Here is a 17316-nt window from a genome sequence, read left to right on the forward strand (position 1 = left end):
CCCAAAGTGCAGGCTTCATTATTAAAGATGGACAGAATACAAGCATATTCAGCAGAGGCTGGCTGTTCAGGAAATAGCTATAATTTGGTAAATAGCATAACAAACACTTGAGCATCCTTGATGCAATTGGTAATGAGCCAGCGCAGTCCTAAGTATGTACATAATAATGTTAAGATTGTACTGTATTTCACATTATATATCTACACACATACGTAGAGATGTCCATATAATATTTCAACTCTTGCATTTGTTTCCCTCCTGACATAAATTTATTACTTTTTCCTCTGTACTCAACTACTCACTTCTAAAAGAAAGCAATGTTTTACTTTCATTCTTTGCCCTTTGTCTTTCATTTTATTTCCAGTATACCTATATAAACCATCAGAAGCTTTTGTTCATCATGGCAATCGAATGCATTACACTCTGAAGCACCAGAGATCCTGGAACTAAATGCAATCTCACAGCAAGTCATCAGCATGTCTATAGCCCATGCAGTGGAAGGCGATTTAAATCCCCAGTCTGTTCTCCTTGCCACCGTGGAGAATAATAACAAACCATAACATATCCCATTCATCTAACAGCTGAAAGGGTAATGAATCAAGGAGATAATTCAGCCACTCATTATTAAAAGATTACAACATTAAAAATGAAGGTGCTTTTTTTTAAAGGCAAATGATCATCTTTTCATATAAAGCAAGTGAAAAGTATACAACATTATTGAGTCACACCTATATTGTAAAGGGCAGCTTGTAACAAAGCCCTCAAATTGAATTAGATTTAAAGTCAACACTTCTCTAGCCTGAACCTCAATCCCAGTTCATACTGTTTTACTCTAAATACTGAAAATATCCATATATTTTAACAGGAGAAACTAGAATTTCTTGTTATTTTTTGCTGAAGCATTTTTAATGAAACCACAAATGGCCACAGCCAATTTTGCTTAATATCATTCTTGGTCAGGATTTAAACAAAAAAAGAAAAACCAGATGAAAAACCTCCCACCAAAAATACCCCAGGAATATACCTGCCCCAAACCAGTCTACATTACATGGTGCAAACTATGAAAAACATGACTGGAACAAAGTCTCTGTGTGACATGCTGGGCTTTTAAGCCTATGCAGCCTATGGTTTCAAGTAAAGTATTAGTGGCTTCATTTCAGAACAAACCTGCTAGGTTTTAGTACCACCAAAAAGGTTTGTTATCAAACAGGCATCAAGCCAGCCCTTCCATCCAAGGGATCTGGTTACCCATAGACTTTTCAGGTTAATTCAGTGACAGATGAAATATGTACATAACTGAAACTGCTCTGTATGTTCTATGGGTAAATGCATGTTTTCACAGGAGACTACTCAATCATTAGATGCAGGACATAGCATCATCTAATATAAAGAGACTTTTTAATATAGAACATCTGCAACCTTTCTAACAGCTCCATCTAAATGTCTACCCAGGGTCAATTAAAAAAGACCTCCAAAGTTTGATTCATAACCTTTTCATTTTCCCAAATACATTTCTGCTGTTTGCAGGATAGGAATTGGGAGGTGGCGAGAGGTGGGAGGAGAGGAGAAGGTCTACAAGAAAAATTAGGTTATCAGAAAATGTCAATAGTCACAGTAAATCTTCTAAAAATGATTTTTGCAAGTCTGTTTCACTTTATGTATAGCTGAACAATAACAAGCATAATGCCAACTTTCATTTTTGAAACAAGCTGTGAAGGGCATCTGTATATGGACACAAATTGTAACTAGTTAAGACAGAGGAAAATCCTGCATTGAGACTTCTATGGGGCAGTCTTTGGAGAAAGTACATTATGGTCTGGCATGGGCAAGGGAAACCTGGAAAGGTACTGCTACAGGGCTCAAGGGAAGGGAATGAAAAGTGATTATTTTATCCCTAATTGCATTTCCTTTGTTGATTCATTCACATTATATGTTACACTTCTTTGCAGTGACTGGGAAGGGTTACTGGAAGATGGATGTACTTCTCTCACTGTCCCTTACCCAATGGGATGGGGCACTGTTACCACTCTGAACACAGAGTGGGGCAAGGGGGATCCAGAGAGGAGAGCACTGCTGAGGAAGCCCTTAAATTAGTATTCTTCTCTTTAAAGGAAGAAGACACAGTGTCAGCTTCACTTTTAACAAAATAAGAGGCACAAAGGAGGGCAATGATATGCCTTGATTTTCACGTTCAGCATTCCCGCTTCACTCCTGGAGAGCTGCCATTATTCTCTACTACTAATTTTCATCCTATAACCTTTCAGCAGAATCTGCTGAGTAGCCTTCCTATGTCAGTACGTCTATTAGCCCATGATACTCAGTTTTACTTTGAGCAGGTTTCTTATTTTCCTCAGAATACTTTCAATGCCACAGTAAATCCTACCAGATCCTCATGGGCTGCAGCAGGGACTTGTCTGGTCATCAACATCTGCTCCCCACAGCCACGAGTCAGTGCCTTATCAAAAGTTTATTATTATTAGTATATACACTTTTAGATCACCAGTTGATTTCACTTAAAATTCTTTTTAGCTCTGCTCCATCACAGGCCAGGTTTTTAGAATTAGTAGCAGCAATGACTATACAAAAGAGGTTATGTTTTTCAGTCCCATCATGCACACTTTTTATAATGTGAAACCTCAGGTTTGGTAACCACTGCAGTCATTTACATAAAATACTATAAAATACTATTTCTCTTTCCTAGAATGGTAGACCTTACTAAGTAAGCACACTGCAGAGGCTACCAGGTTTTTGTTTGGTAAGTAATTTTTCTTTGATTTTCAGTAATGTCACAATTGTCAAGTTTTTTTGTATTTTCACAATAAGCTACAAGAGATTTTAAGCAAAGTGATTCTTCAGACTAGTATCTATCTCAGTCCTTATTAAAAGGGTCTAGAAATGAAAAGTGAGAATAAAAAATGCATATTTTTAACTGACCCAACCTTTTTCTTTTTCAGAATTATACCAACAGGAACATTTGAATTTTGAAACTCTGTCTGAATCCATGCAAAATATTGAATGAAAAATCTAAAAACTCCCAGGGACAAAAAACCTGTTTCCTCTCCTACCCAACACTGAGTGCTACACAACAGAAATAGTATTTCACAGATCTGCTTCCTCTAGGAATTCTGCCATATATTAAGCAAATAAAATTAGTTTCTCCCATTTTTTACTCCTTTTAACCCTGAAAAACCAGCAAAGCTAATAGACAAAAAATCCTGCATTTTATTATTTTTTTATGAATTAAAAATGCTAAATTCCATCTGTAATTACTCTTGCGAACACAAGTCAAAAGAATGAGATTGTAAAGACGCAGCTAAAATATGAGTTTGGTCTCAGACAGCTTGGTAGACCAGTGAGAATAAATGAGTAGCAGAAATATCTTTAGATTGCAGTTTTCAGGTTTATTGGTTAAAATGTATTTCTTAAGAAAAAAAAATCTGATATTGAGCTACTGAGAGAAAAACAGAACCTCAATATACTGGTTTTAGGTTCACACTTCAGAGGAGGAGTAGACCTGTGCTCTCACAGTTCCAAGCTAGGATTTCCCCAGCAAGGCTGAAAAAATACCATCACTCCAAAGGCTACACAGAACTGGGACTAGAGTTAATCTCCTACACCCTTAACAAGCCAAAGGAAAAATACATTAATCACAACCTCATGCTGGCTCATTTCAATCTCACAGCTGTACATATCCGGGACCACTCTGTGGGTCCCATCCAGTACAAGACTTCCACAAAGTTTAGCAAGCTTTGACTGGAAAATGTAGTCACAAAATGTTTGTTTTTTCCATGGTTTAAGACCAATCCATATCTCTTTGAAACATCTGCTGGTTTTTATTTCAGGAAGAGCAGCAGGCTCCAGGATGTGCTTCACTGTTTTGAAATAACTGTTGCTTACTTTGGTTCCCCAAGCCTTTCCTTCTGATCACTCTTCTCTGCCTCAGTTGGTATATCTATTTAATTTTCTGCAATCAAGTCTGATCTCTTGGGCAGCTAATCCCTACTTCTTCCACTTTTGCCATGAACAATTACCCTCAATCTCATCGCTTGCTATGCAAATTCAGTCTGACCTTCTGGAATTTTTCTGTTGTTTAAATGCACATATGGTACCTGTGGTAAAGTAACAGGTTATAAAACCTGCTTGCTCCAGTTCTTTATCAGTTTTCTCTGTTCTGTGTTTGAGAACTGCTACTGTATATCGACTTTTTAAAAATTTTGGGTTTTTTTCATGAGACTGACACAATTATTACAAGTCCAAGTTCCAAAATGGACAGATACTGAACTGAAACTGCCATAATTAAAGGTCTGGAATGATCTTTCTCTGCTCAGCCAAATGGATTGTCATCTGTGTTGATTCAATGCAACTCCTCTGTGCCATTCAATACAATTGATCACAAGATGCTTTTATAGAGCATTTGGTTATCCTTTAAATTTGGTACCCGGGGTCTTGGAAAATACCCACAGCTTGAGCTGCTCTTCAGTGAATACCTTTGTCTACAGCTGATAGGAAAACTGTTCTTTTTCTTATCTTACTTCTAGAATTCCCTATATGCATTTAGAGAAATTCTGTTTAAGCCTCACTGTTTCATTCTTGATAGGAACAACCACTTGGTGATTTTAATTAAATCTCATGGCTTCAATTATCTGTATACAGACACTGTATCAATTTAAGTTGCTTTCCAGCTCTATCTTTTTTTCTTCTCCTCCTCCCTGATGTTTTATTTTGGTCTCTCTCTTCTATCTGGTCAGCCTTTGAAACTGGATCCTTAAGAAGGCTAGCAACCACAATTTTTCTTTTTTTTAAAAATTGCTTTTTAAAGCTCATTTTAAGTCAATATTTACAGAGTGAAAACCTCATACTTCAATGCTTCATTAAAAATCTTCTCCTTTTAGCTTATAAATTGGCGTGACATTTTTTGCAACCAATTTTTGTCTTTTTTCTCCTTCTCTGGTCACTGCTGTATATGAAATTTCCTCTGATTATCTGTAGAGGTTGTGTATGAGTCTAATTCACGCATCACACACAGAAACTCAAAATTTTCTACCTTGCTATCTTAACCTGTTGCCCGTATTCTTGTATTTTTATGAAACCGGTGTATTAGCACATAAATCTTTGAAAGTATTGTATAATTAATTTCCAGAATATCAAGTAAAGTCTGGATCTCTTTTTTTGACAGGCTATTTCTGTCTCTATAATGAGACCACCAAAAGATAAGGAGAGGAGATGATGCTCCCAGTATCAGCCTGACTTGTATTTTCTAAATACAACATACATGAGTCCTCACAAAGAAATCTCTAGTAATGACAGCCCAAATTCACCAAGCTGTCATCTACCTGGAACAGCAATGCTAGAAGCTTCCATTGAGCTTTAATGATTTTGCAAAGTCATTACAATATTACTGCAATAAATATGGTATCAAAGCCAACAGACACCAATGCTATCACAGTCAAACAGCCTCACTAGTGCGACTTAACCTTTGACCAGCAAATTTGATCTGTTATAGGCAATTTGTGTCCCAAGGTACACAGTGAATGGCTCATGTACACAAAATAAACAAAGACTGAGAAAAACAATAAACTGACAGCCAAGATCAACAAATGGTCGTGGTGTCCCATGAAGCTGTTAATACAATACTCTGTTAAACATGCTTTTTTTCCAGGCATGGGCTGTTTCAGCATCTTTGAGTGCTCATGTGTCCTTGAGAAGATGAGGGAGATATAGTGATGTGACAAGACTATTCTACTGTAAAGAAGCTCCTTTTAGCTTATGTAGCCCTTAAGCACCTCCTTGTTCCCCCCCCTAGATTATTTATAGTATGCAAACATGTAAATCCATCATCTCCTCTCCTTATCTTTTGCTGGTCTCATTATAGAGACAGAAATAGCCTGTCAAAGAAAGAGATCCAGACTTTACTTGATATTCTGGAAATTAATTATACAATACTTTCAAAGATTTATGTGCTAATACACTGGTTTCATAAAAATACAAGAATACAGGTAACAGGTTAAGATAGCAAGGTAGAAAATTTTGAGTTTCTGTGTGTGATGCGTGAATTAGACTCATACACAACTTCTACAGATAATCAACACACTTCTCAAAAGAGTTACCTATGTATGTTAATTTTAGCTTCACTGTAGCATCTTACTGTGGTGTGAATGCATTGTTTTAATAAAGATCTAGAACAAAGAAGACAGAAGCATATATAACACAGCTGTAGTTTATGGCTTTACTCTGCTGAATTGAGGCCTTAACACTGAGGTCTTAACTACTTAGTTATTCTGAACCTCAATCCTCACTTTTTCCCCCTACTCTTGAGGATTGTTGATCACTTGTTTTTTGTTTTTTTGATCTTGCCCAGTGAAAGATCGTTTTGTCTGTGCTCCACTTTCAGTTCTGTACAAGTGCATGGACACCAGTTTATGGTATGATACAAGTTTTCTACAGCAGGTCTAGGGCCTGTAGAGTTCCTTCTTCCCACTATGAGAGGAACAACAAATTTCAATTTCTTTAAACTTTAGCCTAAAGCCAAAAGAGATTAAACTCATTCTCTCCAATCTGAATATCCTTACAAGACAGACAAAGCTGGTATTTAAACCAGAAGAAATGTTAAGGATGAACTAAATAAACATACTGCTATTGGAATAATTTTGTTAGCATACTTTAGGCTGCCTAAAACTTGGTGTGCTTCTAATTAGAGCACATATTTTTTATGAGTGTGGCCTCCTCCTTCCTCCGTTCCAAGTATGCAGAAACGCGTATGTCTTTGTGAATCACAGAAATATCTCTACGACACAGATTTTTAAATAGCATTTTCCATGCAGGAGATCCAATAAATGCAAATTTGCTTCTTTACAGCACTGGGGACTAAGGCCAGTTATCCACTCTGAATGAGCAAGCTCTCATGCCAAATCGGTTTTCACTACTCACTGGGCACAACAGACTTCACAGGCAAATCAACAAATTGTGCAGTTAACAGAGGACCAGCCCTATAAGACTTACAGGTCTCATCGTCAACAGTCATACTACACATATGCAAATTCAAGTTTCACTTTGCAATTACTTAAGTTAGCAAACATCTCACATGTAGGAACAAAGCAGCTAACACTATTGCTACAGGCAGAGAGAATTCAAAGCAAATCTATACCTAGAAATTTCTCTACATATCTGCCCAAGCTATTTCAGCCCAGAGCTCCTGGAGTTCTGCCTCATCCTGCCTACAGCACCCTCCACTACTGCGGATGACTGATGGTTTGGGAAGCAACAAATGACAACCAGGCTAAAATAGCCTAAGTAGGAATTCATTATGGAAGAGATGAGATGGAGGTCTTCAGAGATTAACCTATTGTAGGTTAATAATAATCTGCCTGTTTAAAGGAAAGAAATATTTGCTATTTTCTTTCTGAGTAACTAAGTCGCTCACTCTCCCGTGTATGTATACACACACAGTCAGTAAAAATGATCTGCAGATGTATTGTGGAAAGTTTTTCTCCAAAGCAATGCAGTGTGGTTTTGTCTAATCTTCATTTTGACAATTTATATAAGAATTTTTATTTTACAGTACAGACTGCAAAACAAATAGACAAAACATCAATCACTTAAAAGCACGTATTGCTAAGAGGACTAAATGAAAGCAAGTGAGCTTCCCTGAGAGTCCTTTCTCACTGTTAGGAAGGTTGAACTATTCAAGAGTGTATGAAAGGAAACAAACACTTCCAAATGCAGAAAAGGATATTTGCACGGGGGAGAAAAAAAGGAAAGCTAACTTCTTTGAATTGTTTATTTCCTCAATCTAATTTTAATTAGAAACAGAACATTAGGATGTCTGTTATACTGAGCTACTGTAATACAGATTTCCACATTAGAGGATAAAACGCTAAACAAAAAGACGACAGAGGTAGAATGAACAGTGCCTGACTCATTACTCACTAGGGTTCTTGGCTAGAAAGAAAATAGCAAACAACAGTGATGGCCTTCTGTCACCAGAAAAAAGCTTTACAATTCCATTTACACATTACTACCAACCAACCTGATGATAATCTGGGGTGAGCATGAGGCCAGGTATTCATTACATTCAAATAAGAGACAATGAATGGCACAGGCATACAGTTCATTACTTCAAACACAATACTGAAGTTAAATGCTAAAGAACTATTAGCAGATACTTAGTGACTTGTGTATCTTGTACTACACATAACACAGAGAGAGAGAGAATTTTTCAAGTTGTGAAAAAATTCACCTTTATGACCTGAATAATTGTTTTAAAATTCCTAAAACCATATATCTCAGAGTTTATATAATAGATATACACACACACAGAGGGTGACAGTTCTTTTCATGTCAGCATTTGGCTAACATTTTATATTTGCCCAGGTTACTTTTTACTCCTTCTTTACTGTTTCTTCTCAACAACAATGAAATAGAGCAGAAGTGGGAAGTTGCAAGAACAGAAAGGGGAAAAGAAGAAGACATTTTCATTTTCACCACTAAGAATTATTCCAAGACTCTGAAGAGCATGATCAAGTTCTTTCAAACACCCCACGTCCAAGTGAAGACCCCAGAGATGTCATTTCCACTGAATAAAGGAAGCAAGCAGGGGAAGAGTCTTCGAATATAAAGATTTCTGTGAGGGGAGCACTCAATAGCATAATTAGCTACTGTGTAAATGCCAAGCAGCACCATGACCACTGAGAAATCAGAAGAGTGGCTCCTCGTGAGGAGGTCCAGAGTAGAAGCAACATACACAGAGAGCAGAGCCCAAATAAAGGAACTCTGCTAGACCTATTAGTCAAAGGTCTGCATAAGCTGGGTGGCAACCAGGGCAAGAGAGAGCTCAGGGTGCAGAGCCCAGTAGAGAGAGGAGGAGAAAGAAACACAAGCAGAAACCTGGTGACAAACAAGCATTGCCCAGATTGAAGGGCTGGAGGTGATAAGAACACTAGTTAACAGCTGAATGAGCTGCAGGGTAAGAATCAATCCAGCACCTTTGCATTCACATCCAAACACACGAGGAGATGTGGAGGTGAATGGGACACAGCCAAATGTGCTGCACAGCAGGAAGCTGCAGAGAAGAGCTTTTTTTACTACCCACAGACAGAGATGGAAAGTGGGAGCAGAGGCAGAAAAGATAAAAAGCCTTACTTCATCACTCACTTAGCCTTGCCAATGCTCACACACATGGTGGAAGTTCTGCAGCAGAGGCAACTCTCAGGGAACTTTCTGCCCAGACACGCTGCAAGACGTGCTGCTGAGACAGGCTGGCTGGTAAGTGCTCATGGTTGCTCAAAACAATATGTTAGCACACTGGTCTGTTAACACAGACGAAACTGTGAAGGAAACAGAGCTGGTGCTGTGCTGACAGGGACAGGTGCAAGCAGTCAGAATAAGGACCCAGCAGTGTGATCCACAAGACACTGATATAATCTGGAAGCAACACGAGCAAGAACGGGAAGAAACTTCTTACGTGTGCTTACACAGCACAATGAGGACCTGAGAAGTGAGCAAATTTTAGACACTGCCCCACTGAGTGGGTTTAAGGTTCACAGAAAGATGACATCCCATGTAGGGGCTTTTGTGAAAGGGGGAAGATGCTGCTAGTTTTCATGATGACAGAGTAAGGACGTAATGAGGAATAATCTGCAGAGAAAAATAGAGTTTGCCCATATTAAATCTGAAATGACAATTTTTGCCCTAGCAAAACAACATAAAATCAGGGTAAAAGATAGAAGGCGAGCTACAATTCTGAGGCATTATATTCTGAACTGCATTTCTGAAGGTAAAAGTATCTGTAGCTAGGAGATGGAAACCCCAGCTTGGCACCACATGCAGTAGCAAGAATGAGTATGGGTAAGCAACCCAGTACTCTGTGTCAAACAGTTCCCAACAGTGCAACAGCAGAAGGCTGAGCTTGCAAACTGGGATAGGGCTGCTTCAGGGTTTTTTTCCAAGAAGAGAAATTACTGAATTTTGCTAAAAATGGATGGGAAGGTAAGCAGTAATGAGATAAGGTTACAAAAACAAAGGAGGGATGCTATTTGGAAATCAGACACTGGGCAACAGGAGATCAACAAACAAGAAGAATCGGAATCACTGGGGAAAAAAGTAGAAGGAAAGACAGTAAGAAGTCCTCAGAGAGAGAGAAGAATCCTAGAGATAGAGCAAAATCACACAAAAGCTTACTACTTTTTAATTTTCATTTTCTTAAGAATAAAACTATCTACCTGCTATACTCTTACAGGAGTGGCCAGACTAGTTTTTAAATGTATTTAATTTTTAACAGGTTTAGCTGAACAACGATAATATGAAGCAGGAAAATGGTGCTATTTTTGTAAGCACAGAGGATAACTTTTGTGTAAGAACTGTGGCTCAGAGCACTTAAGTTAACCAGTGACATCCAAGCAATGAGTAGCAGACCAGGCACTTGGAACAAAGCCTCTCTCAGGCTTTCTCCTAAACCTTTTCCTATCTAGCTCCAAACCTGTAACTTCTCCTATCTCCTGAACCATCTCTTGTTCATTTTCTTTCAAAAATCCCATGTGGAAAAAAAAGAGGGAAGAAAGAGACAGAGTGGTTCAGAGGGGTCAGTTTTTTCTAAAGCTAGCATACTTCATATGCTCTGAAATTGTGACTACCCCAAAAGGAGCTTTGTTCCTTTTATATGTCAGCAAAACAAAAGGTCAGCCTATTGAAATATTGGTCAGGTCTGACTTTCTTCTATTAATAACAAGTAGAGACACATTCTTTAAAGTAATAGTTAAATAAATGGCCACATGTCTGCAATCATTTCAACTTAAAATGTCAACTGGATTTGAGATGCCATGTGCATTTAATCAATGACTCTGCATTATAATATAAATATTACTTTGGTTTGACTGCTTTGTCTGGCATAAATCATAATTCAGTGAGATGAGTATATTTAATTTTCTCTACAGATGGCTGTTAATGGCAATACCTATTAAACTGGCACCTGCCAGCACTCTGTAGTTAAGGAATCTGTCAGAAGTCCCCTTCTGTATCATTTCTCAGTTAATTGTTGTCTCTCCCCCGTAGCCCTCCCATTTACCAAATTCATGTTACAAGAACCACTGAATCAGAAAATCAGCAAAAAACCACTGTTGTTTTTTTTTGTCTCAAGGTATAAGTCATACTCAGCACTGTACTCCTGAGCAACATATGTATTTATTGGTTAAAATGCAGCTCAGGAAGCCTTAATTCAAATTCTTGTGAGCATGACTTTAAACCCTCAAGGACCTTTGACCATAATGCATCTGTACTACCTACAAAAATACCCAATGCACCACAGTTTATACGCATAGTCTGAAATTCAAGTTTTAGCCGCGGAGAAAAGATGTATTTTGGAGCAAGCCAACCATACTGAATGACAGATAAACACACTCCTGCAGTGTTCAGTACTCATCAAGAACACACTTTGCTTTCTAGGACTCTTCTTGCAGAAGGCATTTCTATGGAGGGTGGAGACAGACGCTTAGAAGAAATATGCTACCTCCAGAAAATACCTGGAGTTTACTTTTAGCAGGTGTGGCATACACAGAGGTCAATATTAAATGGGGAACTATCCATTTAAGTAGAATTTGGTGCACAAAGTTAATCCTTACAAACAAAGCATGTCGTTTTTTGGGTTTTTTTTTGGTTTGGTTTTTTTTTTTGCTTAGTAATGGCTTGAATAATGATATTTCAACTTGAAGTGAACATGCAACTATTTCACAAAAAGCATGCTCCTTGCAAACAGTTTGTAATTTCTAGTCCTTTTAAATAGTCAGAGGCAACTTTCTGCTCTGATCTGTTAAGTAAATATAAATCTTGTTATCCAAGTTCAGTAATGAGAGTGAGGGGTCTATTCTTCTTCATTGCACTTGCATACATCTAACGTTAATGAGATTTATGCATGCATATTAAGGGGAGAACAGATGCTTAATTAAACAAATCAGCCTTTAGTAGGCAGTCCACATGAACATTTTTAGTACAAAACCCCCTTATTTTATCAGTTTTAGTCTGACTGTGAATGCAGCCAAGGAGGAAAAGAAAAAGTCATACATGTAAAATGAAATGTTCGTCTTTTTTTAGTTTGAAATACTTGATATTGATTATTTATCTCCTCTCTCTCATGTTCTTGTGCTCTTTAAAGGAAAGAGGAGCTTTATTTACTAATTTACCTTTATAAAAGTGAGAATTTTATTGGGCAAAAGGAAATCAAGGCCTCTAAATAACTCATCTGCCTCATTAAGGTATGCTGCCTATCAAATACACATGATTCATCTCAGATCATTTTGCAATTGAGGACAAAAAAATTCTAAAATAACTTTAGTCTAATTAAAACATAATTTAATCTGGTCATTTTTTTTAACCTACCCATGTTCATATTGATTTCCAGCATCATACACACATAAATACAGTAAAAAGTTATTTACACTGCCTCTCTCTAACAAGTCACATCTTTATTATTTGCTCCTTCTTCATTATATTGCTACCTTTTCTTCCACAACACTCAACTACTAAGGGTAATGTGAAGTAGAAAAAAATCTCTCCATAAGTTATCATAGTGCCATACTTAATGGAAGTCAATATCTGTATATTATGCTATCTACTCTGCAATACCATTACAGGCTCAACAGTGCTGGTTGTAAAAAGTATCATTCTGAGCACAAGGCCTATAATAGTAGTAATGAAAAAAGGGTCATTTCTGTCTTCCAACTAGAATGAAAAATTAAAATCACTAAGGCACTTAGCTCAAAGGAAAATTGGCAAATTAAAGGGACAAAAAATAAAATATTCATGGCTCATATTGTGAAATGGAAGGTAAATAATTTAAGATGAACTATTATGTGGGAAATTGCACTCTTTCTAAGAGGAAAAAGCAAACCTAACCAATACACATGTATATATTCCTGCTTCCTGGGCTTGCAGTTAGAGGTATACGTGCACAAATATGCAAGTCATGGTTGATGTGAATAATGGTGAGGGATAGACATTTTCTCACCTATACTAATTTTGAAAATATTTGCTAGTGAAACAGTCAAACTGACAAGAGCTGCTTTATGTGAAGAAGGTGGGTTGTTTTTTAATTCCTGAATCCACTCTAGAAATGAAGACTGAATGAGAAGGCTGCTCTCCCACTGCCCTCCACCTCAGCAAAACTCTTTCTTCTGAGTCACCAGTTACTCGCTCTTAGATTCTTATACCACAAAAAAAGGTAAAAATTATGACTTCAGCCTTCTGGTCTGTGCCTGGGGGAGCTACCTATTAAAATGCCATTGGTGTGGCTGCAGTCCATTATCTATCTTACCCTCATACCCATAAAGCTGAAAGGGCTGCCCAGAAATTTTACAATCGCTATCTGGACAAGGTAGTGAGAGAGCCATAGACTTATGTTTATTATACTCCAGCACTGTAACAACTGTTATGGGATTAGGATACAGAGCAGCACTGCATAGCAGAGGTCACATTTCCCTGGTGATTTAAAGGTTCAGTCTTCTGCCAACTCAGAAACACAAAGCCTACCTTTGTTAGAAGAGAATGTTTTGATAGTATTTCTAAGCATGACAATTAAATAACTATACATCCCAGATTTAAAATCTGGAGTTCATCACCTAGCAAACAGGAATAATTTTTTTATATATTTTATTAACCTCTTGGTTAGATCAGCTTTGCATTCCTGGTGCTAAGTGATAATGAGCTTTGCATTAGTGTTCAGCATCAGGGATTTCTAACACCCTGCACCAATGAGTTAACCCTTCTAAACAGCCTACAGAGCCCACTTCACAAACCTTTTGACAGTTCTAAACCAATGACACTACACACTGCCTTAATTCAAAGGCACAAATATACTGTTTCATTATAGTGTTTCTCCTGGAAATACTAAACACCTTCAAAAAGAAGTACAGAGAAGCTCATTTGAGGTCCACCAGCCTTCTAAGGCTCATGGTGCCCTGAAACAAGCAGTCAGCTCAATGGGAGAAAAAGGATGTATGAAGAGTCAAATGTGGCATTGTGAAATCTTGCTGCTCTTATATATCTGCCCAGAACTCAGCATTATTTCTGTTCTGAAAGAGTTTCTACATAGACGCTAGACACTAGCTTTTTCCTGAGACAGAAGTATACATTTAGTCACAGCTCCAATACTAAAGTATTTATTGTAATTGTTTTCCTGATATACAATATCAATTTACTGTGCTATCTGTTATCTAGTAGTGGGTTATTCGTGAACAATGATGGTGCAATGTTCCAGAAAACATTAAAAAGTAAAATATAATGATCTTTGGCCAATGTTACATAAAAACAGTTAACAGAGTCAACTTCTCTTGTTCTGTGGACAGCACATATACAATCCAGAATTAAGACAGGCAATATATGTATCAGAACCAACCAGCCAAGGAAACAAACACTGTGCAGTCAACAGCATGGGAAAATAGTACTTTGGACTACAGAGACTTAACTAACCAGTAATAACCAGTGTCATCTGCATTTCAAATCTCCAGTACATTAACCTACTTTGCTCCAAGTGCCACAGTCATTAATATGCTGAGCAGAGTTTCCGTTAATAAGGGGTGAAATAACAGGACTTTTTTAAAAACAACTATTTCGAACATAAAAGCATGATTTCTTGATGGTCTCCCTGAATCACAGTCACCTAAATAAAGCTTCAATCGAGGAAAAGCTTAGCAGGAAAGCAATCATTCTTCTTTTTGTATGTGTAAAAAAGACCAGGAACTACAAGTAAATAGCAGCTGAGCAACAGATGAGGCACTAAGTGAAATCTGTTAGCAACTGCTAACAGCTTTGCTATTTTCTGTTGTTAAATTTTAAAAAAAAAGGCAAAAAACCAATGCAGTACCAATTCCAATATGTTCAAAAATCTCAGATGCAAAAGACTAAAGCTCAATGCTTCTTGTGCTACAGATAAATACTGGGGTTTGGTTTTAATATCCTGAAATGCTTTGTTATTGATTATAAGGCAGAAACAAGCCAATTCACACAGCCATACCATTAAGGTAAAACTTGTTACAGCTGTATATGTGACCCAGCAACTATAGCACAAAAATCCTACCATAGACCAGTGCAACCTTTTCTGCAGCTACTTTAGCCTCAAATTCTGCTTTCCTTTGTCCTTTATGCCTGACCCTGTGTCATTCTCCAGAAAGTACATGTGTCTTAATTAGCATTGAGCTTTCTGGCAAGATCTCAGAAATATTTTCATTGTCCTTCTGGTCCTGGAGCTTTCACCACAGATGATCAATTCTTATTTATCTCAACCCAATCTTGACATGGGTTCAGCAAGTCTGTTTTTCTGTTTGGATGCATCTACACAGCACAGCAGAACTATGCAGGCATAGCTGAAACAGCTCTGAACAAAGGTGGCCACAAACTAGAAACAGTTCGAACATACCAGAGTGGGTTCCAGCTCCTGCTAGGATCAATTAGTCACATGACTGCAGTCAGTGGACTAGTTCATAAAAATTCATGGCATTGCCTGGTCCCAGGCAGACATATCCTCTTCCCACTCCTACCAGTTGCTTTCGTAACTTTTTTCCCTTGGCTCTTTCTCTCCTGTTAGTCTTGTAAGGGCTCTGTTCCTCGTTCCTCCTTTTGGTGGTCTCCCACATGAGGGATCACAGCACAAGCACAACTGTATCTGCAAAAGGCACACTACAGATTTCCTTCTCCATCGAGCTTTTTGCTCCCTTATGGTGTTTACATTTCTAATGCCTCCTATGGCAGGATCCCTTTCCAATTTAAATTCACCATGTCTGAGCTCATCTCAGTTTCTAAATACTTCTTTTTACTTTCTCTTAAGCTACCAAGAATTAGTAGCCACCTTGTCTGCTGCAGAAGCTGACAACTTTTGTCATCTTGAGCTCTTCCCTTTCCTTCCACAGATGTTCTACCAATAAAACATGCCAGTTTCTTGCCCACAACGTCATAAAAAAGTCTGGATGTTTCTTTCCATCCATGTTGCTAAAATACTTGATCATTCAAATCTTTTTACTGCTGTCTCCTCCTGACACTCCTCACCCTTCACATCAGTACAAAACACCAGTTTGAAAAAATACCCCTTGAATCTAATATTTAGGTGGTATTTGATCCCTTCTATATTCCATCATGAGTTTCCTGTTATTTCTTTTAGAAACATTCAGATTAATTGGTCTTGTTTTTCATGTCATAAGAAGCAGTTTCTCCCTGAAAAAATACCAGCTTGGATTTGCTCATTTGTGCAGGACATATGGTCCCCAATTCTTTTGTAAACTCACACTGTTTGCTCTTGTTCAGTCTTTCCTTTGCAGGTCAGCGCTATCCTTTCACTTTTATCACGGCTTGGATTCCCTAAGACTCTCACCTTTGCAGGAAGGAATTTCTTTTCAAGAACACTTTTATAAATTCTAGAAAGAAACACTGACAAGAACACAGAACTTTTAAAAACCTCCCAGCTGAACTGTTAGCTCTTACCAACTCCTCCTTCTCTATGTATTATAATGTGTTGCTTCCATCTTTGTTGTTTTGTAGAGATTTTCAATGATGTGGGACAAAAATTCCCATTCTGTACTGCCATACGGATAAATATTATTAACAATTACTGTCTGCCGGGAAGACAAAAAACAACTTATGGAAAGAACAGATGTATAAAGCTCATGTACTACACCAAAATGTGAAATATTTCTGAGAAATGGAATCACTAAGAAGGGTAACCTATTTTTCTCAGCTTTGCATATTGACCACTATCAGAGCTTTTGTCAAATACAATCACTCGGTTTGGACTCTGACGTCATTCCATTTTCTTTCTGGCTCAGGCATCATATCCCTGTAAGTGACACAGATGTAAGTTACTTACTGATGTAAGTAACACTGTGCAATTCAAACTTTGAAGCTGCTATATATCTGTGATATATGAAACAATACTTATCCTTTTGTTAGACATCTGTGCCACTCTCCTCCACCTTATTCACATCAAAGAGTTAAAAAGAAAAATGAAAATATACATAAAGCTTAAGATACACGAGAGTTTTTGAAGTCACCCTCCTAATTATTCAGTGTTTTGACTACTGTTCCATGTTAAGCCCTATTTCTTTAAACAGTGTGAAGACAAATGCATGTGCAATGCACAGGTGTGCATTGAGGCCTCCTCGGTGTTCCTAAAGAGCCTCATTTGAAAGCAGACTGGTATACCCACACACCTTCATCTTACAAACACTAACAACTGGTGAAATCATGAAAATTTGGAACATAAGCAAGCCTGTACATTTTTGACAATATCTCTACAGTGTTCAAAAGCTGATAAGACAAATTTGAAAGGATTCCTATTGGCGA

At 37.7% G+C, this 17316-nt stretch overlaps 1 protein-coding gene across 1 annotated transcript in view; it reads right to left on the bottom strand.

Annotated features, from left to right (window-relative positions):
- The window catches only part of PARD3B (par-3 family cell polarity regulator beta), a gene marked incomplete at both ends in the record, with an annotated part of 137553 nt that overhangs the window by 24344 nt on the left and 95893 nt on the right, over nt 1–17316 (bottom strand). Inside the window, one exon of the mRNA XM_009080893.1 lies at nt 16263–16404. Coding sequence (XP_009079141.1) covers nt 16263–16404 — 142 coding nt within the window. The remainder of the gene's footprint in view (nt 1–16262; nt 16405–17316) is intronic.

Source organism: Acanthisitta chloris, unplaced genomic scaffold (genome assembly GCF_000695815.1).
Source record: "Acanthisitta chloris isolate BGI_N310 unplaced genomic scaffold, ASM69581v1 scaffold27848, whole genome shotgun sequence".
NCBI lineage: Eukaryota > Metazoa > Chordata > Aves > Passeriformes > Acanthisittidae > Acanthisitta > Acanthisitta chloris.